The sequence below is a fragment of the Papio anubis genome, chromosome 10 (genome assembly GCF_008728515.1).
Source record: "Papio anubis isolate 15944 chromosome 10, Panubis1.0, whole genome shotgun sequence".
In the NCBI taxonomy this organism is placed as follows: Eukaryota; Metazoa; Chordata; class Mammalia; order Primates; family Cercopithecidae; genus Papio; species Papio anubis.
In genome coordinates, this window is record NC_044985.1 from 93,806,201 (window position 1) to 93,831,613 (window position 25,413).

The 25,413-nt window shown below is 35.2% G+C and overlaps 1 protein-coding gene and 1 long non-coding RNA gene across 7 annotated transcripts in view; one reads left to right on the forward strand and one right to left on the reverse strand.

The window, feature by feature from the left end:
• The window catches only part of KANSL1L (KAT8 regulatory NSL complex subunit 1 like), a 140,013-nt gene that overhangs the window by 5,663 nt on the left and 108,937 nt on the right, over nt 1–25,413 (reverse strand). For all 6 annotated transcript variants that reach the window (XM_021923942.2, XM_021923944.2, XM_021923941.2 and 3 more), the window contains exons 7-11: nt 16,590–16,752; nt 13,104–13,211; nt 4,401–4,529; nt 2,356–2,474; nt 1,416–1,540 (exon numbers count right to left, since the gene is read on the reverse strand). In XM_021923942.2, the coding sequence (XP_021779634.2) occupies nt 1,416–1,540; nt 2,356–2,474; nt 4,401–4,529; nt 13,104–13,211; nt 16,590–16,752 (644 nt within the window). The remainder of the gene's footprint in view (nt 1–1,415; nt 1,541–2,355; nt 2,475–4,400; nt 4,530–13,103; nt 13,212–16,589; nt 16,753–25,413) is intronic.
• Nucleotides 1,313–6,390, forward strand: LOC110740937. The gene is made up of 2 exons (XR_002516260.2): nt 1,313–1,421; nt 5,145–6,390. It is a non-coding gene; the product is annotated as an uncharacterized LOC110740937 (long non-coding RNA).

Consider the following 25,413-nt stretch of genomic DNA (forward strand, 5'->3'; position numbering starts at 1 on the left):
TAAGTGTATTAGTATTTTCTTTCCTTGGCACTTCATGGTTCAAATTGTGTTTTAATACTTAATTTTTTTAAAAGAAAAATATTTGTATTATGAGTAAAGGATAAAAGAGAAAATGAGACGTGACTTTTGGCTTTATGGTGAATAGTCTGTTCTGTATAGCTGCATTTTATACATCATAATTACGTACTGACTGAAGTTAGTGGTATGCTGATAAACCTGGCCTGGCCAAAAAGTAACAGAAGGAAAAAAACCGTGGTTTGTATGTTTGCCAGTTTCTTTGGTGTGAAAATACCTACCATAGCCCCTTTTGAGTCATCAGTAGTTTAATAACTGGCTCACAGAAGTCTTCTATATTTAACTATCTACTCAGCCAGCTAGCTCCAGCCTACCATTGCAAGTTGAAATATATTTTTGCTATAGAACATCATAGCCACAAATGTTACTCATTACTTATGCAACAAGTATCCACAGATTATAGGAGTTCTCATAGTAGAACTCTTATAGAATATTAGAGTTCTTGATACCTCAAGGTAATTATGAATAAAAGAAATTATGAAATTAGAATAGAGATGTATAGCAATTAACTGAAATTGTCACCCACCTGTCTCTGTTTGCAACCTTTTCTGTCTCTACTTCCTGGTGTCATATTTATATTCTTAAGAAACTGCACTCATCATTTCTAAAAAGTTGGGCTAACTTTACTGCCAGTAGGGAGCAGATCTGCGTATGGCATTCAGGGACCTCCACAATCTGGACCTAACTTTGTTTCTAGCCTCCCATTATCAACCTGCACAAAACAGTATCTGGCTAAACCTTACACACTTGTCCTGTGCCTTTGTTGTGGTATCGCTATGTAAATACCGTCTCCACCTTCCCATTCCTTCATGGGTGACTTCCCAGACCTTCCCACTCATCTTTTGAATGTGTTTATTGCTGACTTCGCAATACATCACAATTTTTTTTTTTTTTTTTTTTTTTTGGTCACAGGTATTACTGTCTTACAGTGTGAATACCCCATGAAAAGGCAAAACTCTTTGCAACTTATGTCACACCTGTATCTTTAAGGGCAAGGATTATTTGTTGCTATAGTTTTTATGTCACTAAAGTGCCTTTTAGTGTCATATACACAGTAGATAACTAAATGACATTGAATAATAAAGACTAAGAATGCTAAAGTAGTCTAGGAATTCCCAAATCTTAATAAAAACTCAGAAATAAACTGTGATACTATATAACACTTTTTCTAAAGGCATGAGTAATTTTTTTTTTTTTTCACCATTTCCCCTCCATGGCTATGAAAGAACTGGGAGAAGGATCCTCCTTTGATTAATTAAAATTCGAACTTCACTTTGAAAATTTAAGTTTATTAAGGAAGGAAGGAAGAAGGAAAAATATGAAGATGTGAGTATACGTACCTTGGAGTAAGTATTTCCTTATATTGGAGTTTCTCTAATTTAGCTGGGGCTACTAATGACATGGGAATCACAATGTTATCTATGTCATAAGAGCTCTCACTTCTCAATCTCCGTCGTGCAGTATTCTGCAAAGCAGGATTACAGTAGATTTACAGTACTGTCTAGTTACTTCTAATGATACCCTCCTTTCATCAGTTATATAAATATGGCAGTACACATGTTACATAATTTTTGTAAATACATTGTTATAAAGTCTAAAATGTGTTCAGAAAACTAAGTAAGAAAATATTTCTGTATTTTGTAAATCAGAACAATCTCTTGGTAGATGTGTAATGTATTTATGTGTGCAAGCATACAAGCTTATTTTTAAGACCATAAAAAAAATGTCTTAAATGCAAAACTCTTTATCAGAAAAGACTAACATACATCACCCTAAATGTCAACGAAATGATCAGTAACCCACTTTTTATTAGGAAAGGCAGTGAAATATTTTTGGTCAGCCCTTCAGTATACTCTTCATTTGTGCGTTCCTGGTTCCTGAGCTTCAGACTGTTCATTTCTAAATACTGCCACCTTTTGACCTCTCTGTACCCTGGCCAGATAACCAAAAAAGCAGGATAAGAACAAGACAAGTCCTGAATTCTCATTAGTAAGATTTTATTTAGCTTCATATGTTAAGGAATAGAGATGATCATGATAATCTTAAATTTTTAACACCTAAAAAGAAGCTATAACCAAATATTAATGAACTTTTAGCTTCATAGTTAAAAATAAGTTGTATAAATCAAATTTATTGTTTTCTAACAAGATAGTTATAAATGTCTATTAATATGTGCTAGTAAATAAGCCTGTTATAGATTAGCAAAATATAAATTATTTTCAAAATCAGGTGTTTTTATTTTTAAAGCCATTTTAGAGTTCAACATAGAGAAAAACCTACTCGTGATGATGAATTCTGGATTCTTGATAAAACGTTGACATTAGAAACAGCTGTAAAATTGCTATGGGATCCTGATTCTGTGTGTTGAAAATCAGATTCTTCAAGTTTAATTCTTTCTCCTGCCGTGGAAAGAGCCATTGAATATCACACATTAAACATGACTAATAGGTATCATTAGAATTACTTTCCTAATTAGATGACAGGTGATTGATTCCTTTTTTTTTGTTTTTGTTTTTGTTTTTTTAATTCGTGTATTAGAAAACAAAAAAGGAAATGAAAAAAGAGGAGTCTTACAGTCATGCCATAAGTTATCTCCATTTTCTGGGGTTTTGGCAGTTTTTATCCAATATATTTCATATTGTTCCCTGAATAATCCTTCATCTCATTCCTTTATTCTTGTTTCCTGTGACTCCTATTTGTGGTTGAACCACCAGAACTATCTTAGTTTTCTTATCTAGTCTCATTTTTCATATTTGACTTTTTATTCTAATTTCTGTGAGGTGTCTGTCCTTGGTCTTCTGAACACTCTGAATTTTTTGAAAAAATGCTGCTATTAAAATACATATTTCCAAAAGTACTTGTTCTCTAGTACTCTTTTTTTTAAATAGCATCCTGTTCTTGTTTCGTAGATGAAATTTCTCATTTCTCTCAGGATATTGATTAGAAGTTTACCTCTATTAGTATTTTCTGTATTTCTTCCAAGTTCCTTTTTTTCCCTGTTTTGGTTCCCTGTTGTGTGTGTGTATACAGTAAATATATATATGTATGCATTTACGTACTGCCCTTATTTTAGTACAGATCTTTTAAAATGAGAATATTTTCCTGTATAATATAAAATCTAATACCTAGTCCATATTTACATTTCTCCATTTGTTAAAAACGTCCTTTATAGCTAGTTTCTTCAGATAAGGATCTACATGTTAAAATTGGCCATTGTCTCCTAGGTTTCTTATAGTCTAGAATAAATCATTTTTCATTACATTGACTTGACAGGCTGGACCAGATGTCCTATCCTTTTGGAATTATCTAGTTATTTCTGTGTAGTATGACATTTGTTTGTTTTATTCCTGTATGTACATCAAACTTGAAGTTAGAGCTAAAGTATCAGTCAATTTAAGAGAAACATTTTATACCTTAGGTAATGTATACTTCATGTTGCATCTTATTAGATTTTTTTTTTTAAAGCTTAGTTATGTTTTGGTATGCATATATGAAAGTTCCTCAAAAGCTAGGTGAATACTTGGTTGTTCTTAGAGTGAGACACTAAAGAGCCTAATGAAACCAGCTCTGAACATGTGTGGGAATTTGTTCACTTTTTGCTACAATGTAGCTGATCAGATAGTTATCAGGTAGTGACTAGGTAGGTCTTTTATCGTGGGATATCTGAAGACACCAGAGATAAACAGATTAAATCCATTCTGTATAATTAATACATCTTGGGTGTAGTTTCTAATTTATCTTGCCAGTTAATTTTTATTTTTTATCATTTGCAATAACTGTGGCAACTATCTTGTCCCAAATCTCCAAAATAAATCCCTTTGTATTACTAGAAGAGTTCTAGTTTCCAAAGCTTTCTCTTGATCATCTTGGAACTCTATAGGCTTGTAAGGAGAATTGAACAGGGTAGTTTAGCATTTCACTTGAAGCTTGTTCACTTTCTCAAAATCCTGAGGAATCTGCAGTGCATCAACATCTCCACAGTAGGTACCATAAATGGTTAACAGTTTCTATAAGGCAACTTTACACTAGCCTATTTTGAGCCTAAAACACAACTTTGAAGATTAAATCCCATCCAGGGAGTGATTGGTAGAAGACAACTAGTCAGGGAACATAGGAGGGAAATAATTGCCATAAAGTAGGTAGATACCAGTCCACAAATAATTCTAAATAAACTACGAATATGCTGTTTCATGTTTGTAGAGTCACAGATGTTTTGTGTAATTAGTGGCTGTTCTGGATTATAAACTCCCATGAGACAGGTTATTTTAAAATCAGAATTTTTTATTTTTAACATCACTACTGCTTATATCCTCACTTTAACCTACCTAATGCTGTTTCACTCAAATGTCTTTTCTTTCTTCCCTGTAACAGTTGTGCAGAAGATTCTGACCTTATTTCAGGCTTACGTATAGGTGAATATCCATTTCTCCATTGATTCAGAGAAGTACTATGTACTAAAACAAATGAAAAGGAAATTTTAAGTTTTAGTTCCTTAACACAGTGAACATGTTAATCTGTTTTTATTTGTAACTGCAGAATTTTAAGATACCATTTCAAAATTACAGATAAATATAACCTTAAATACCAAGACAGACAACTCCAACTAAAAACATCCCCAGGAATTTCCAGTTTCTTGTATTTTCTTCATTTTTTTTTGAGGGGAATGAAAAGGGAAGATGATCTGTTCTCAAAGTCTTCCAAATTACAGAAACTTTATAGAGTGAGGATTGGCTCAGATACATAAATCCTGGCGATCATCAGAATCTTTAAGTTCTTGCTTACCCTAAATCTGGAAATCATTTGGGACCAAGTAAGATTCAACATGGTGAGACTAGAGCAAGAACCTGAATCATTTAACATCTCTGATGTCTTAGTTGCATCATCTGTAAAATAGGGATAATAGCGACCTTGGGTTTATAATGATTACTTGAGTTTATTCATGTAGCAGTAAGTAAAAGCATCTGACGTGATAAGTGTTCAGTAAATGTTAGCGTTACCATGATTGTATATCTGAACCCCCTTATTTCCAGCCTTGGTCTAATAACCAAATTGGCTTCCTTTTTTGAAAGGTTTGGAGATGTGGAAAGGAGTGGAAAAAGAAATATGTAAGCTGAAGTGCCAAACTCACACTATTGAAATAAAGGGCATGGCCTACCAGCTGACAAGGAGCGTCTGGTTTCAAGATGGCAAATGACCCTAAATATGATAGACAAATACTTTTTACATAGGTACATGCACAGATATGCACATATAAATCCATATTTGCAAGCAAAAAGTGGAACTTATACGGCAGAATTTCTGAGGAATCTCTGAAAGACTAATACTATGTGGAATTTGAAGAGGAAACCCAGACCAGAAGCACACAGTGAAGTACTGCCACAAAGAGGTGCGATGCCACCAAAGGTGGTCTAGACCCACAAGAAAGGAAAATTGGAAGCAGGACAACTATCTGGATATTGACTGCATATGTCAATATCTCAGTCAGACTAACAAAATCAGCTTTAGGCAGATAAATGAATGGTTGGAGAGAGAAGGCAATGCCAAAGTGCCCCGCTTTGAAATGTCCGGCCCATCCCCAAATTAGTGTGAAAATTTCAAATGTAGTATAAATTCCCTTCCCATCAGAAGTGTCCCGTAAACAGCAGTGGTAGAACAGTTTTAACTGAGTATCACAGCTTCAATGATGAGCATAGAAAACTCCAAAAATCTGAATACCAACACTAAATCAAAAAACAGGTACAAACCACAAGTGGAGAACCATCTCAAGAAATAATGGAGCATTCATGGAATACATATTAGCAACTCTTTTAACAGTTAATATTGCCAAGAGAAACAGGTAAGAGGCCCTCTGGAGAAGTGTCAGAAATAGAAAATATAATTGTCCAAATGTTAAAATCATCACTAGGCTAAGTAACAATGGAAACAGCTGAAAATCAAAATCAAGGTCTGGAAGAGGAATTCCATATCTTGATGGAATCGAGTGATAGAAAATATGGAGAGAAAAAGACCAGAATGGGGTAACAGATGAGACGAGAGAGAATGAAAAGGAGGGAATAGTTGAAGATAGTTGAAGTGTTTTCCAGAATCAATATTAAACCCTAAGATTTCAACGATGCACCTGAATGTCAAACAGCAAATGAAAATTAAATCATAAGTGCATCACAGATGATGATACCCTGAAAGTTATTAATACAAGAAAACAGTATGGCAGGAGTAATCTAAACTTACTAAAATGGTAACTAGAATTGTGAGAGGTGGATTTTAAAATGTATATGTTAAAACGTATGTAGGTATTAAAAGTGTCCATTCTTTTAATAACATTTTGCTGTAGCATTTAAGCAAACTGTAGACAATTAACATTTCTCTTATTTTCTACAAGGAATTTTCCACTCTTCTGAAAACATCAAACTTTGTGAAAGAATCTTAACTTTCACAGAAGTTGATTTTTAAATTAAATTTTATTCAAATGTTTTCTTCACATTTATCATTTTCCTTCTAATTCGTTATTGTCTTGTAAGGTTTTCATGGACCCTTGAAATAGTAGGAAATGTATGACAATTCTACACATCCTCTTCACCTGTTCTATTGATAAACCTCCCAGCCTTTCAGTTCTTGCTTTCCCAATCCTCTCGTAGAGTTCATCCTAAGATCACACTTTGATAGCATTTCTCATATATCCTGTCTTTACTTCCTTCCCTGTCTATTGATAAACCTCCCAGCCTTTCAGTTCTTGCTCTCCCAATCCTCTCGTAGAGTTCATCCTAAGATCACACTTGGATAGCATTTCTCATATATCCTGTCTTTACTTCCTTCCCTTTTATTCATCCAACAACTTTACAGAGATCCAATTACATGGCAAGCACTATTCTAAACCCTAGGTAAGCAAAACTAGGATTTGTAGCAGCCCTTGTAGTTTACAGGTGTTATTTCAAGGAATGCAATCGTAACGTGATAGAAAAATACGCATTTCAGTTGTGAAACTACATGATGTTACTGAGAATGTATAAGAGTACTAGTAAGAGCTCTGGGAAAGGCTTCCCCAGATGAAGTCATAGATTCTAAATATGAACAGAAATAGCTGATAGCTAGGGGAAGGAGGAGAATAGCATGTACAATGGCCCAAGGGAACAGGACAAGTTTGGGAACTGAACAGCTATGTAGTGTAGAGTAAGGAAGCATGGTGAGAAAGAATCATGAGGGAGGGGCCAGCCTATGTAGATAGGGCTTTAAGGTGTTAAGAATATTCCTTCTCGAATGTTTTAACGGGATGGTGTGGGGAGCAGGTGTGACATTAGATTTGCATTTTGAAGAGATCACTGCCTACAGTGATTAAAGGGGAAACATGGATTAAAAGTCTATTTCAGAAGTATAGGTAAGAGATCATGGTGGACTGTGAGAGTAGTCGAAGGCAAGAAAGGAAACACGTAAGATCATATTGACAACTTGGCAATTGGTTTAAGACAGGAGGAAGTGTAGGTGACAAAAACTGAGCTTTATGTTTCTGGCTTGCTTGTGTGGGTTATGGTGCTATTGTTCCTCCTCTTCCATCTATCTGAGACATAATTACAGAATTACAGAAAACTTGAAATAGAACAAATTTCTGTAGACCCTTTTCTGAAATCCCCCAAATGTTAACATTGTATCACATTTGCTTTACCTCCTTCTTTCAGACCACAAATGAAATTTAGTTGCTGACATGATGCCCCTTTAGCCCTAAAAACATCAATGTATTTCTGAAAACAAAGGACATTCTCTTATGTAGCCATGCAGTTCAGTGCCATTAGCTAATCTATAGACTTTATTCAGATTTCACCAATATCTCTATAATGTTATTTACAGATAATTTCAACTATTCATTGCAGATGGCATTGCAGTTGTCAGATGTCATTAAGGTCATATCTGAAACAGTTCTACTGTCTTCCATAACTTTCATAACTTTGAATATTTTGATAAGTATAAACTCTTAAATTGGTTTTGTCTGGTATTCCTCATGATTAAACTAGTCATCATTCACTTTTCATCCCACTACAGTTTGGCTTTTCTCTGCTTGTTGCCTGAAATCAGCAATTCCATTGTAAACTGCCAAATCTAATGGACCATACAGGATAAATCCAAGCAAAGATCTGTCTACTGCCTTCACGCAATTTGCCCTACCGGAATGCCAAGTTATTTATAGATATTTGTTGTTGTTTGTTTTGAGATGAAGTCTTGCTCTGTTGCCCAGGCCGGAGTGCAATGGTGCCATCTCAGCTCACTGCACCTCCGCCTCCTGGGTTCAAGTGATTCTCATGCCTCAGCCTCCCAAGTAGCTGGGACCACAGGCGTGCACCACCACCCTTGGCCAGTCTTTGTATTTTAGTACAGATGGGGTTTCACCATGTTGCCCAGGCTGGTCTTAAACTCCTGATCTCAGGTGATCCACCCGCCTCAGCCTCCCAAAGTGGTAGGATTACAGGCGTGAGCCACTGCACCTGTCCTTATTTATAGATATTTGAATATATCATACTGTGTCATTTCTCCATGACAAGACATATGTTTGTTTTTGTTCTTTAAAGACTTGTTACTCAATATGGGCCAACAGCATCCGAATCACTTGGGACCTCGTTAGAAATGCAGAATTTCAGGTCCCATTCCAGATTTATTAAATCAGAATCTGCATTCTAACAATATCCCCAAAGTAACTTGTTTACATTTTAAAGTTTGAGAAGCACTAATCTGGAACACTTCATCCTTCTTTCTCTGTAAATTCCAATTCAGTAGTTGAAGCTGCACTTGGCATCACCATCTTTCTAGAGTTCCTCTCCTTGCCCATTTCTCATCTCCCTTAACCTCTCTTTTTCTGCCTTCTAAGCAGAGTTACATACTCCTTCTTATTTATATCTTATATAATTTCTTTTTAAGATAGAGTCTCACTCTGTCACCCAAGCTGGAGTGCAGTGGTGCGATCATTGCTCATTGCAGCCTCGAGCTCCTGGGCTCAAGCAATCCTGCCTCAGCCTCCTAAGTCACTGGTACTACAGGCATGCACCACCATGCCATGTTGCCCAGGCTGGTCTTGAACTCCTGGGCTCAAGCAATCCCCCTACCTCAGCCTCCCAAAGTGCTGGGATTACAGGCATGAGCCACCACACTCAGCCTTCAAATGTGTTTATCCCCATTATACTATATAACAGTTATTTGTGTCTTCCTCCATTACAATTTCGACTTCCTGTAATTCACCTTTGATTCTTCAGCACTTAATAGTATGCCTGGCACTAAGTGCTTAATAAATTCTGAACTCTAATCACTAACAGCAAAAGAAAAATTAATGACCAGCTATTTAAGACAGATATATAGGATGAAATTTCTCATTACATTATTCATGCATTCCCCTTAATTGTGTGCCTAACATGTTTAACTGCCTTATTTTTTGTTTTTTATTTTTTTAGAAACAGGGTCTCACTTTGTCACACATCCTGGGGTGCAGTGGTGTAATTATGGCTCAGTGGGAGCCTCAACCTCCCAGGCTTGAGTCATCCTCCTGCCTCAGCCTCCCAAGTAGCTAGGACCACAGGTGTACACCACCATGCCCAGCTAATTTTTGTATTTTTTGTGGAGATAGGGTTTCACTATATTTCCTAGGCTGGTCTTGAACTCTGGGCCCAAGTGATCCTCCTGCCTCAGCCTCCCTAAGTGCTGGGATTACAGGTGTAGGCCACCGCGCCCGACCTGCCTTATTTTTTTAAATCAAATAGTAGAACAACATTAAAAGAAACATAATTAATCTCTAATAGCATATATTTTCATATTTGCCTACTCTTTCAGTCAATAATACGTTTTATATTTCATATATCAAATATGAAATAATTTTAATTAAATGTATACTTATATTTTTATCACAACTCTTATTTTTTCAGATGGCTGTATAACATTCCTCTGATTAGAAACAATGTTCTTTAGCTATTTCCTAGCTGTTGACCATGATACTTATCATCATAATGATAATGCTATTAAAGACATTCTTAAAATAATCATCTTCATGGATACATTTTTTTCCCTTTTGAAAAAAATCTAGTCTTAGGACAGATTCCAACAAGTGAACTCGCATCATTAAAAGGTAACTGCACATATTACTTAGATTTTTCTGCATTTTAGGCTTTTTCCCCTTGGCATAGATAATTGTTTTTCATCCTTGGTGCCTTCATCTTTTTTCTCTTTAATTTTTGCTGTGGAAAAATTTCAGATAAACACAAAAGGAGACTAGAATAATGAACTCCCATATACCTATCCTTCAGTCTCAGCAGTGAACAACTTACAACGAATCTTATTTCATCTCTCCCACCAACATTTTTGCTAGAATATTCAAAAGCAAATCCCAGACATATCTTTTCATCTGCATATATGTTAGTGTGAATCTCTAACAAACTGAAAAAGTGCATCTGGGTTTATGTAACCACAATGCATTATTACAAGTAGCAAAATTAACAATAATTCATTAATATCTAACAGCTAGTCCATGTTCAAATTTCTCGTTTCAAAAATTATGTGTGTGTATATAAACAGCAGGTTTATTCAAATCAGTCTCAATAAGGTCCACACATTGCATTTGGTTGATATAAGAATAAATATTTCTACATGGCTATAATTGTACCAGACACACAAGTAAAATATTTTCATCCTTTTATATCACAACATTCTTTGATGAGTATGTTTCCATCTTTATATGAACTTTTAAGATATTTTTTAAGGCTGTATATTCCACTGTAGTATATTTAACCATATCCCTATTGTGCTCTTCAAGTTGTCGCTAATTTTTCATTATCACAAAAACATGATAAGATGAATATAGTTGTGAATAAAGGTTTCATATTTAGGATTAGACTAGATTCTTGGAAATGGAATAATTGGGTCAGAACATAGGGTTAACAGTCAGTAAACATTTATGGGGAATAGGTACAAAAGTAAACAAGGGAGTTTTTAAGCCACACTGAACTTACAAAAAAATACATAGTTTAAAGGCCTTGTAATGCATTTCGCAGAGTTCCCCAAAAGGCTTGTATCAATTCTTAATATCCAAGATATTTGAGGGCGCTATTTTTACTATAGTTGTGCAAACTTGATGATTATGTTTAAAATCATTAATGTTACAGGCAAAAGTAGTAAACTTTCGCATAGTGTCTGACTATAAGCTCAGTTAATATTATTATTTTCATTATCATCAAGTACACTTTTTCTTGTTATTCTTTTAAGACATTCATTTTTAACATTGAACGTTTTAATCCATCTGAAATGTATTTAATGTTCATCCAACTTAAATTTGTTTTAAAGCACTTTGTGAGTTAATGATCTCACTTTTTAATTCTTCCAAAGAGTCGTTATTTAATGCCTTTGATTACAAAGGAAACTTGGTTATATAGAGCATAGCTCCAAGCCAGACTGCTTGGGTTTGAATTCTGGCTCTTCTATTACTCAACTGTAATTTGGGGAAGATTAGTCAAGGAGAATAATAATACCTACCTCACAGAGTTATACAGACTTAAATAAGTAATATAAAGCCCTTCAACCAGTGCTGACATATAAATGATGCTTCATAAGAATTTGTTGTTGTCATTATTCTTTATTGACTAAGTCATTTTTTCAACATAGTAGGAAATACCAACTTCTGTCTCTGGAATTTTTTTAAGCTCCCTTGATCTGCCTTCTATCAGAACCATGTTTTCATGATTATAACTTCATAGTCCTGCTATTAATCTTCTAAAAATTTAATTCAACATTTTCTGTCTGAGATAAACTTCAGAATAAATTTGTTCCAATAATACCTCTGATTCTGATTAGGATTATATTCTACTTGTAGATTAATTTAGGGAAAATTGACAACTTCAGTTATGATACTGTCTTCTGACAGGAAGAGGATATTTCTCTCCATCTAGGAATGTCCTCATGTTTCTCACTAAACTTTTGAAGTAGTCCTCATGTAGGTACTTGTTAAGTTTGATGAAAAATACTTTATATTTTCATTGTCAATGTGTCTAACATATTTTATTCCTTTACATAGGCTATCTAGTTACTATTGGTACTTATAAAAGCTGTTATTTTTATAAATTTATTTTATAATACCCCAGTTCTAACAGGTATTCATTTCACTTGAGTTTTTGAGGTAGATTATTTCATATAGAAATAATTTATATTAAATTTATAAGACTTTTCTGATGTTTAGATTTTAACTTTGTGGTTAATCAAAATATGTTGTTTTCTTTCTTCTTCTAATTGCTTCCAGGCATAGAATTCACCCACATTCATAGAACTCATAAACATTTCGTTATAATTTCCTCAAGTTTTATTTTGTAGTTTTAACGTTTTATGTACAATTCTTGGAATTAACTAGAAGTTATTCTGATTAATAGCATTAAATGAGTATGTAAAAGAATTCTACTGGGAAAGACTAACAGTAATATTTTCTCCATGAGAAATGTTCCACTTTCCCACTGATATAAAATTCTTCCCTCATATATAATCAACTATAGGGTTTATTTCATTGATCTATTTTCTTAAATAGGAGCAAAATAGAATCTACATTATTATAGATTTTTGTCATGTTTCCATATGTGGGTTGGCTAGATTTTCTCTAAACTTTTATAGTAATTCCTTTTATATTTTCCCCTGTTTAGTCTTCCCATTGTGCTTTAGAATTATTTTAAGTTAAACAAATTCTATGAGAACTTCAAGTTATATTACATTAATCATATGAACTATTAGGAAGAATTTATATCTTTATTGATCTTACCATACAGAAATACTGTTTTTCCATATTTATTTAAATTTTTATTATATTTATCAGTAATAGTTCATAATTATTCAATAGGTATTGCACATTTCATGTTAAGATTGTTCTTGTATTTTATGTGTACATGGTTTGTAAAAAGTGAGTATTAAAAATTAAGGATTTTCATTTATTCTTTTGTTAAATTTTATTTCCTTAGAATGCAAAAATAGTAAGTATAAAGACATAAAAAGGCATATAAAGTACAAGAACTGTAAATGTGACATACCAGGTGATGGAGATATGATATATTCATCTACAAATTTATTTTCAGCAAGATTGCCTTTTATTTCAGTCCTTTTTAACAGTGTTTCAAAGTGAAAATGAAGAGGCACATCTGGAAAAATAAAGTAAAAAAGGTATTTTCAAATACCACTCTTTGTAATACTTGGATTACAGATTGTAACATTAAAATTGCTTTCTTTCTGTAAATAGCACATAAGCTTAAGAAAATAAGCAAAAGTTTGAAATGTAACAACTATCAGAATTGACAGAACACTCTTTCCAAGCATGTTGGTAGCAGTATTTTAGGAATTACTGGTTAGCTGCACTTAATCAACAAATTAAAAAGCTAACAGAGAAACAACTTCATGAACTTCCTGAAATAGTACATAAGATGAACAGTACTTCTGAATATTAATAAATACTATTCACAGATGAATGGAAACAAATATACCCAAGAAGTCTTTAAGAAAACCTACACCTGCTAAATCCATTCCCATCCCATCCCTACAAACTTTGCATTTGAAATAATGAAATTTCCAAAACATTACATACTTTTAACTTCTTGGGAGAAAACCACTATAAGTCAGATGCAACCTTTTATGAAAACATCAAAGTTCACATTCCCTTATTTTACTATATTAATATCACAATGAATCTACTTTTATAAAGATTAAAACCTGTTGACAACCTAGTTTTGTTTCTAAATAGAGGCTTGGAGACTTTCAATTCACTATGTTTGTATTCTGTACTCTCACAACCAAAGAGGAGTTAAGCAATGTAGTAGTTATGCTTCACATTTACTAAAGGTTTTTTCTTTCAACCAAGAATGAAAAAACAAAATCATCTTAAAAAGTATTTATTAAGAGACACTTAACTTTTCCTTGAGAACATATTTTATAACTCAGTTAATAATGAAAATTTGGCTATTGAAAGAAGGTACTGTAAGGAAACTTAATTCGAATACATAAATGAAGATAGACCCAGGAAGGGCCTGGATTTTATTTTTTATTTGTTTTATTCTTGAGACAGGGGCTGGCTCTGTTGCCCAGGCTGGAGTGCAGTAGCATGATTCTGGCCCACTACATTCTCAACCTCCTGGGCTCAAGCAGTCCTCCCACCTCAGCCTCTCAAGTAGCTGAGACTACGGGTGCACACCTCCATGCCTGGCTAATTAAAAAAATTTTTTTTCTTTAGAGACAAAGTCTTACTGTGTTCCCAGTCTGATCTTGAATTCTTGAGCTCAAGCAATCCTCCCACCTCAGCCTCCCAAAGGGTTGGGATTACAGGCATGAACCACTGTGCCCACCTGGCTGGGTCTGGATTTTAAACAGAAAAAAATTCTCTCTTCTTCAAAGGATGTATCTTAGTGGCAGATCCATACTCAAGTGTGGGAAAATATGCAAAACAAAAATTAGTTGATGAGTATCATCATGGAATTTGTTCCAAGGGACAGATGTAAGATGAGTTTGAATCTTGGTATTATGATCATATGAAAATTAGGTGACAAAATGAAAATGGGAATAAAAATTAAATATCCTTCTTTAAAATGCTCCTTAAACATTTCAGGATTCTGATATTTTCCAATTACCTAAACATAAGTTTGTTGCATTTGTTTCTCCAAAGCAATATTATAAGGAGAGTATCACCAATTCTACCACTGTTCTTTGTGATTTGTGCGAAAACATGATTTAACAAGAAAAGGTCGTTGTTCCGTCTATATTCCTTTCTTAATACCCACACGTGACCTGTCAGCTTTTGTAAAACTATTTCATTGCCTTTTATTGTACTTATTAGTTTACCTTTCAGTTGTTTTAAACTAGAATGCAAGTACCTTGAGGGATTTATTTGTATTTATACTCCTAGCATTTATTTAGTACTTACATATAGTAAGTATTGAGATTTTTATTGAATGTAAGAAGGAATGGATATAACGAAATAGTAGATAAACAATCTAGTCTTATTTATTAGGGGGGGCATAAGAGTCTTAGGATAAGGAGTATTTATACCAGCTCTCAGGGTTATGTCATCAGAGAAATATATTTGCTAATAAGAAAACAGGCAGTAAAGTAATGGTGAGGAGTTTGGTTCTGGAGAATGACTACCTCAAATCCTGGCTCATCATTTATTAGCCAAGTAATCTTGGATGAGTAATATCATGAAGCTTAGTTTTCTCATATGTCAGATGAGCAGAACAAAAATATCTATTCGTAATGTGCTTAATATATACATGGCTCAGTATGTGCTAATACTAAATATTAGCTACATTATTATTGTTATATGGATTATTTCATCATATTATTAAGGTTTCCTTAAATACAGACTAAAACAGTTCTTGTTAGAAACTTAAATCAAGGTAATGGTGTAGCTAAGAAGCCACTCTACTACTGATAAAAACTAAATTGAGATTCAGGGCAGGGGGACAGGTTCAAAACACAGAGCTTTACAAATAGGATCAGTCCCTTGATTTTGAGAATTTAAAAGACCATTAGAACTGTAAGCGGAAAATGGAACAAAAGCCAAGCTGAGATATCCCCTAATAAAGAGAAGAACCTGAGATAACCAATGTGAGGGATATTTTCTTTCTCCCCTAAATATTTACTTTAGTTCCAATATAGACAAGAGTGTAAAAGGTTCCACAAAAATCAAGAACTGAAAATTGAAAACCACCTAGAGTAATCCTAGCATTTTTGGGAGGTTGAGGTGGGAGGATCACTTGAGGCTAGAAGTTCAAGACCAGCCTGGGCAATATAGTGAGACCCCATCTCTACAAAAAAATTAAAAAATTAGCTGGGTGTGGTGTCATGCACCCAAGTAGTTCCAGCTACTTGGGAGGCTGAGGTGGGAGGATTGCTTGAGCCCAGGAGGTCAAGGCTGCAGTGAGCTATGATCATGCCACTGTACTCCAGCCTGGGCAACAGTAGCAAGACCCTGTCTCTAAATAAATAAATAAATAAATAAAATAATAAACACTTTAGAGATGTAAGGATGTATAAGCCTCATTTACTCAGTTATAGAATACTGATACTCTTGAGGTTGACTATACTTACAGGTATGCAGTTTTCCCTCTGCATTGAGAAATTCAATGCAGATTATAAATGGAGAAATATTTTATGGCAGGGAAACCTCCATGTATAACAGTACATTAGAAAAAGAACACTGAATTACGGTTACTCAGAAACATTTCAACAGCACAGCTGTGTTACCAATAAAATGCTCAAAATTTAACAAGATAAAAACCTAGTAATTTCCCAAAGTAAATCAAGTTCGTTTAGAAGGAATTAAAGAATCAACTTACACAGATAGAATATTAACAGTGCATGTGACTAGATTAATTCCTCTATAACAAATTTAGTTCTCAAGGCATTGCTTAGTTCTAATATCTACTGAAAAAAATTGATAAAATAAGATTATATTAGATTCTCTGTATCTAGAGGATTAGATTTCAGTATAGAAAATATCGTTACTTAGAAATTGTTACAAGGAGGCTTACCTGATGGCAATGATAGAACAGAATGGAAAGAGGAATCTAACTCTGATACATGGTCTCTTAATAGGTAAGACTCTGAATTGCGTTCATAGCTACTCCAAGTTGAAGCTGATTGCAGGCAAGGCATTTGGGTAGTGTTTAAAAATGTTTCTTTTGAAGGCAAAGTCTGCAAGGAAAAACCATATTAGAATATCACAGCAAAAGCATCCATAAATAATAGCATATCTCTACATTTATTTAGGTTATCTTTAAAATTTTCCAATTCTACAGAAGTTTTACAAATATTTTGCTAGATGTATTCCTAATTAACTTTAATATTTATTCAATCATAAAAGGGATTTAAAAATACAATTAACTTTTATATATTGAAGTATTCTACAACTTTGCTATAAACTTTCTTTTTCTAATAATATATAGCTTCTTCTAGTCTTTGATTATCTAAACATACTAGCTGGAAATAATAAGTGTAATTTTTTTTCTTTCGATCCTACTAGTTTTATTTTTAGGGAGTTCCAACCATGCTGGATGGGTTCACCAATTTAATGAATAAAAATGATCAAGGGAGACATTTGTGTTTTGTTCCTGATGGAAATGGGAATGCCTTTAATTTATCAGAATAAGAATGCTATGAATTGCAGGTTTTTTTGTTTTTTTGTTTTTTTTTTGGTATGGTTCTTTATCAGAATATATTCCTAGCTTGCCAAAAGAACTTGAATATGTTAATATTGAATTTAATCATATGCTTTTTCTGAACCTAATAAAATGATAACACGACTTTATTAAAGTGACAAATTGCATTAACAGATTGTATTTTTTATTTTATTTTCTTTTTGAGACAGAGTCTCGCTCTGTTGCTCAGACTAGAGTGCAGTGGCAGGATTTTGGCTCACTGCAACCTCTGCCTCCTGGATTCAAGTGATTCTCCTGCCTCAGCCTCCTGAGTAGCTGGGATTACAGGCACACACCACCGTGCCCAGCTACTTTTTGTATTTTTAGTGGAGACAAGGCTTCACCAGTTGGCCAGGCTCGTCTCAAACTCCTGACCTCAAGTGATCCAGCCTGCCTCAGTCTCACAAAGTACTGGGATTACAGGTGTGAGTCACCCCACCCGGCCACATTAACCGAGTTTTAAAATGTCAAACCAAAGTAAGATTATTCTTGAAGAATCCTGCTAGGAGTTTATCAAGTTTGTTAACCTCTTCAAGGAGCCAGTAACTGGACTTGTTCACTTTCTATATTGTATGCATGTTTTATATTTCATTGATTCCTACTTTGCTTTAAGATTAATCAAATATTTTCTTAAATGTTTCCCATCTCTTAATTTTTATTCATTCTTTTACTTTATTTTAGTGGTTTCCATTGAGATTACAATGTGCATCCTTAGCCAGTTGGCTTTACAGTATAATACAAATTATTCCTTTTGCCATTTCCCTGAAAATACTAGGACATTAGAACTCCATTTACTCTCATGTTTTTGCATTATCATTGTTAGGCATTTGAATTCTACATATATTTATGACCCCACAATATACTGCTGCTGTTGTTTGTATCATCAACATTCATGCATACCACCCATATATTTATGTTGTCTCATTGCTTGTAGCGCCTTCGTACAATTCCCTACTTCCATGTGGGATCATATTCTCCCTTTGCTATTATCATAGTGTAGGTTTGCTTTCTCCGAATTCTCTCAGTTTTTACTTGTCTGAAATATTTGCATCTTACCATTTTTAATATTTTTGTGGATACAGAATTCTGGGTTGGCTTTTTTTTTTTTCCCAGTACTTTAAGGATACTTTCATTCTTCTGGTTCTCATTATTTCTGGTGATTAGTTAGCTATAGGTTTTATTATTGCCCCCATTTGAAAGTAATGTGCCTTTTTTGCTCTGGCTGCTTTTAATATTTTCTCTGTGTCTCTACTTTTTTAGCAGGCCTTACCATAAGATTTCTGTCTTGGTCCATTCAGACTGCTATAACAAAATACCATAGACTAGGTAAATAATAGAAATTGACTTCTCACAGTTCTGGGGACTAAAAAGTACTAGATCAAAGTGCTGGCAGATTTAGTGTCTGACAAGGGTCTAGTTTCTCACTGATAGATGGCTGTAACCTCACATGATGGAAGGAAGAGCTTTCTGGGGTTTCTTTTATAAGGGCACTAATTCCATTAATGACTTCATGACCTAATAACTTCCCAAAGGCCCTATCCAAATAACATCACATTGGAAATTGGGTTTCTACATATGAGTTTTGGGGGAGACACATTCAGTCTATAGCATTGCACTCAAGCCCCCCAAAATACACGTCCTTCTCACATGCGGAATATTTCATTCCATCCCAGCAGCCCAAAAATCTTAACTCATTCCAGCCTCAACTGAAAAATCCAAAGTCCAGAATCTCATCTAAATATCATCTAAATCAGATATGGGTGAGACTCAAGGTATACAATTCATCCTAAGGCAGATTGCTTTCCAACTGTGAACCTCTAAAACCAACATGTTATGTGCTTCCAAAATACTATGGTGAGAAAGGCATAGGATAGATATTCCTATTCCAAAATAAAGGAATAGGAAAGAAGAAAGAAATGACAGGTTCTGAGCAAACCAACCCAACAGGGAAAATTCCATTAAACCTGAAGGTTCCAGAATAACCTTCTGCTTGATGCTCTGCCTTCCAGACTCAGTAGGCTATGGTCCCATCTCCACAGCTATTGGCTGGAGTCCCAAGTTTGTGGCTCTTCCAGGTGGTTATTCTGCCTCTGTCATTCAAGCTAACTTGGGGTCAGGGGCCTGTGGCTCTCCTAGGCTAGAATCATGCACCAGTGGCTTTGCCACGCATAGCCTAAGCCATGGCTCCCTAAGTGTTGGCAGAGACTGTAGACGCCACCAAAATCTACCACCTGTGCTGCCTACAGGGTTGGCCATCACAGCCTACACTATACCAGGCCCACCAGAGCCACACTTTAGAGAAGCCAGTGGTGGGGAGCAGAACCCATAATGTAAGGTTCTATTGGGCAGTGCATGCTGAGGTCTCACAGGCTCAGGTGGCTCCATATTTGAAACTTCTTTGCTCCAAGGGACTTTGCACTCTGGTCCTATGCTGGGAGGGGCAGCCTCCATTATCTCTATATTGCCTTCAGGGTCATTCTTCTATTGTCTTCTGTTGTCTTGGAGAATATCTCCTGGCTTCTGCAGAGAGGGCTGATCCATACTAATCTCTTTATCAAAAGGCCCCTTGGCCACACCCTTAGTGTTTTCTCCAAAGCTGGCTTTTTCTTTCTTTACAATATGAATAGGCTAAGACTTTTCCAAATCTTTAAGTTCTGCTTCCTTTTTGATTAACAATTCCTCTTGTAGTCATTTCTTCTGGCTTCTATCATAAGCCCTCAGAAGGAGGAACCAGGTCAGTCCTTCAGCAATTTTCTAAGAGATTTTTTCAGCCAAATAACCAATTTCATCGCTTGCGATTTCTACCTTCCACAAAACACTAGAACATGAATACAATTTCACCAAGCTCTTTGCCACTTTATAACAAGGATTACTTTTCCTCGAGTTTCCAGTAACATGTTCCTCATTTCTATCTGAGGTTTTATCTGAATGGCCTTAACATCCATATGTCTACCAACATTCTGTTCAGGATTATTTAGGCATTCTCTAAGAAGATAGAGGCTTTCTCCAAAGTGCTCCTCTTTTCTTTCTGAGCCCTCATTAGAATCACTTTTAAAGATCCGGTCACAACAATATAGGTGTTTTCTAGCATGCACCTCAAAACTCTTCCAGCCTCTATCCATTACCCAGTTCCAGAGCTACTTCCACATTTTCAGGCATTCATTACAGCAGCACTCCCACTTCTCAGTACCAAAATCTGTGTTAGTCATGACTTTCCAGAAAAACAGAACTGAGAGAAAGAAAAAAATTTATGATAGGAATTGGCTCATGCAATTATGTAGGTCAAGAAGTCCCATCATCTGCCATCTGCAGGAAAACTGATAGTGTAACTCAGAATCGAAAGGCCTGAGAATCAGAGGAGCTAATGGTGTAAATGGTGTAAATCCCAGTCTGAGTTCAAATGCTTGAAAATCAGGAGACCAATGACCAATCAACTCCAAAGGCCTGAGAACCAGGAGTGCCAATGTCCAAGGGCAGGAGAAGATACACCAGCTCAAGCAGAGATGGCAAATTCAGCCTTTCTCCACCTTTTTGTTCTAGTCATCCCCTCAACAGATTGAATCATGGTCACTTGCATTGATGAAGATAATCTTTATTTAGCCTAAAAATTCAAATGCTAATCTCCTCTGGAAATACCCTCACATACACACACAGAAATACTGTTTTACTACCTATCTGACCATCCCTTATCCCAGTCAAATTGACACATAAAATTAACCATCACATATGCCTTGATGTAATTTCCATGTATTTGTTCTCTTGGAGGTTCACAGGACTTCTTGAGTTTATGGGTAGATGACCTTTATTTGAGGGATATTATTTTTCAAATGTTACTTCTGCCTTACTCTTTCTCCTTTTTTCTAGGCTCCAATAACATATATGGATTTTTTTTCATCTAGTCATACATTTCTCTATTTTTCTGTATTTTTTCTTTACCTCTGTGCTTCCATTTTAGTGTTTTCTATTAATTAGTCTTTCAGTACACTAATTTTATCTTCTGCTCCACTTAATTTGTAGTTAAATTTATCTGGTGAGGCATTAATTCTTCATGTTGTATTTTCAGTTTGAGAATGTTTATATAATTCTTTTTTTAAAAAAGAATTCTAATTATCTGGTGAAATCATGTGTTTTCTTCTACCTGTTCTCTATTTTTTTTTTAACATACGAATTATATGAACACAATTTAGCCAAGCTCTTTGCCACTTTATAACAAGGAGCACTTTTCCTCTAGTTTCCAATAACATGTTCCTCATTTCCATCTGAGGTTTTATCAGAATGGCTTTAATGTCCGTATTTCTACTAACACTCTGTTCAGGATTATTTAGGCATTCTCTAAATAAAATGCATTTAAAGGCATTCCTTTTAAATAATCATTTAAAAGTTTTTGCCAGCTAAATCTAGTATCAGACTCACTTGAGTATCTGTCTCTATTGTCTGTTTTCCTTTTGAATTTTGGTCATGTAGTTCTTTTCACCATGCCTACTAATCTTTGATTGAATGACAGATGGTATGTTTTAAAAACCACATAGGTTCCAAAGGATGTGATCTTTCTCTAGTGGGGGTTCGCTCTCCCCACTACTAGCTGGATAAAATAGAGACTTCTCTCCTTAATCTGAGAGTATGAGTAGTTAAATCTGGGTTGCAGCCCTAGTATGATTCATACATATAATTTGCCCCTCAAGGTTTTCAACCAAATATTTATTTTATAGAATTATCCCCAGTCATCCAGACCTCTAATCTTAAGAGTATACTGAACAATGCCACCCTGCTTACAGGGGACTTTTGCCATTTATGTTTTAAGCATCCTGCTCTGTGCAGCCTCAGTATTCAGCAAATGTTCTGAGGAAAACATTGGTCAAAAATGCTCTGAAGTGAAAACTGGCCATGTGCTTCACGCCTCCTAAAACATCACCAAAAGCATCCCCCATAACTGTCATTACTGGCATTTGCATCAAATCTGAAACTTCCTGCCAGAGCTTCAGGGTAATAGTGGTTGCAGAAGCCAGCTTCTGGGGACCTAAGTTAGACTTTCTCCTCTAACCTTTATTTTTATTAATTCTTTTTTCATATTTCAATTTATTATTTCTCTCTGTGCTCTTTTGTGTAATTTTATTGAGCTCAATCTTTCAACTCAATTCCTTTAGCTCTGTCTATACACTTTTTAATCATACTAGCAATTTTCTGATTTATTTTCCTTCAAAAAATTACTTACTTTTACATTTTGTATAGGATAATTCTAATATTTGAAGTTATTTTGTAGGAATATGTGTGTGTATATGTGTGTATATATATGTATATATATTTATACAATATCTCTAAAATGTTTGTGTATGTGTGTGTGTGTATATATATATACTTCCAATTATTAATTTCTTCCATATATATATACACACACACACACACACACACACACAAACATTTTAAGAGATTTATTTTGTATATTCATACATTTGCATGCATATATTAACACATATGTGTATGGTTTTGTTTTTGTTTGTTCATTTCTACTGACTCTCATCATGTGGCCTTAGTGTTGTGTGTTCTGTGATTTTTTTTTTTTTCTTATTGGGAATTCATTTTTGTTGAAACTTTGTTCATGGGATATTTGGAAGCTTCTGTTGAGAGTTTATTCCCCTAGAAAGGATGTCTATTGTCTGAGCCAGTCATCTAGAACTACTGTTCTAACCTATTTTAAAACCCAATTCTTATCTTTAAAACAAAAACAAAAACACTTGAGTAGCATGATTTCAAACTTCAAAAATAAAAGAGGCCTGACTTCTTATTTTAAATTCTACGTAGACACTCTATTTTCCCTTTTCAACCACAGCCCAAGGCTAAGAAAGGCAAATTCTCTGCATCTCTGTGCAGTAGATCTGAGTTCTAGTTCACCCATTCACAAAGTCTATAGCCTGCCATTGGAGACTCTTGGCTTTATGCAGAATTTCTAAAATGATTCCTCACATCTTCCAGGTTTTTGCCTCCAGTCACTCTCAGGAATATCAAATAAAAACTTCTATGGAGTTTAATTGGAAAATACTCATAAGAAAGCTTCAGACTTCAATGGGTCACTTCTTTCTCTGGATTCTTAGTATGTTTCTCTTCTGCCCCCCGCCCCACCACACTTCTCTTTCCTCTCCCTTTCTCTTATTTTGAGCATTTTTTTTAAACCAGATGATTTCTGTATTGTACAAAATATTCTTTATATTTTACATTCTATTTTGTGGTACCTGGAGGTTTTTCTACGGTAACGTTCCTACCATATCACTGGAGTCAGAAGTGCAGAATTGGACCTGGCAACTGAAAGGTCACTCTGACCTTTAAAAAACTGTTTCAGGGAGGCTGAGGTGGGAGGATCACTAGAGCCCAGGAGTTTGAGTCCAATATGGGCAACATAGTGAGACCCTATCTTTAAAAGAAAACTTTTCTTTCGATAAAATGATTTTGTTGGCTGGCATACTATAGTAGAAAATCAGAAGCTAAAATAAGAAACTAGACATTATAGTGCTTCTCAAGGAATGCAATGTGTGACAGAGATGATCACAGACACTTTCAAACTTGTGGAGAAAAGATATTAAGCAATAGCTACAATTGGAGTTGCTATTAAAAAATCAGTTTTGACAGTAGAAAAGGCATTTTCATTTCTGCCCATGAAGAACAGCTATAGGACTGATGTCAAACAACTGTTTTCAGAACTTGGACCATAGGCAACACATGAGTGGTATCTCTGGGAAATGAACAACAAATGAGGCAATCCTGTATATCTACCAGTTTGTTGCATGGTGGTATATTCCCAGACTTTGGCACAAACAAGGTGGCTCAGGTAGGGAGTAGCAGTCTAGCTGACTGGCAGAGATAGATATTTGAGTTGGGGAAGAACAAGGCAGCTGTAACTTGCAGAACAGAATGCCAGAAAAGAAGCAGAGAAAGGCTCCAGAAATCCTCTTAGGGTATCTTTTAATCTTTTGCTAAATAATAATCTATGTATGCATAGAGTGAAACAACAGACAAATTTAAAAACAATTAATTCCAGGGGTTGGAAAAAGAGCATAAGAAAAAAACACAAAACATGGGAAAAATAAAAAACAAATGGCAAGATGGTCAATTTAAACCTAACCCTATCAAAATTACATCAAGTATAACTGGTCTAAGCACTTCTAATTAAAAGGCAGAAACTTCAGATTGGATAAAAAAGGCCACACCCAAATATATAACATCCACAAGAAAACCACTTTAAATATAAAGTAATAGGTAAAAAGCAAAAGTATAGAGCAGACATACCACTCAAGCGCTAGCCAGTAGACTGCTGAAGCAGCTATGTAAATTTAGTAGTCTCCCTTATAGTGGATGCCTAAAACTTTAAAGAGTGGCAGGTGCCGTGGCTCACACCTATAATCCCAGCATTTTGAGAGGCCACAGCAGGAGGATAGCTTGAGCCCAAGGGGTTCAAGACCAGCCTGGGGCAACATAGTGAGACCCTCTCTACAGAAAAAAAAAAAAAAAAAATTAGCTGGGCACAGTGGCACACACCTATAGTCTTAGGTACTTGGGAGGCAGAGGTGCAGGATCACTTGAGCCCAGGAGGTTGAGGCTGCAGGGAACTGTGATTGTGCCACACTCCACTCCAGGGTTCAAGTGATCCTTCCACCTCAGCTTCCCGAATAGCTGGGACTATAGGTGCACACCACCATGCCCAGCTAATTTTTGTATTTTTTTGTAGAGACAGGGATTCCCCATGTTTCCCAGGCTGGTCTGAAACTCCTCATCCCAGCCCAAAGTGCTGGGATTACAAGAATGAGCCACCATATCCAGCCCATACACTCTTTTCAAGTGTGCATGGAATGTACATGATGAACATTCCATGGCACGAGGATCACTTAAGCCTTTAACATATTTTAATATTTAAATTACATAAATAGTATTGCTATGGAGAACTCATTCTGGGCCCATTTGTTTATACTTGAGCTAGTTCCCACATACTGTATTACTGTAAGTCAGTATCTGGTAGTCCTGTCCACCCTCCTCCCCTTCTCTTCATGGACCTTTATTTGTCCATATTCACTTTTGAATGTTAAGTTTCCAAAATAGACAGCTGGTATTTTGACTAAGATTACTTTAAATTCAGGAAACCGAATGTCTCCCACTTTTAAGTCTTTATATC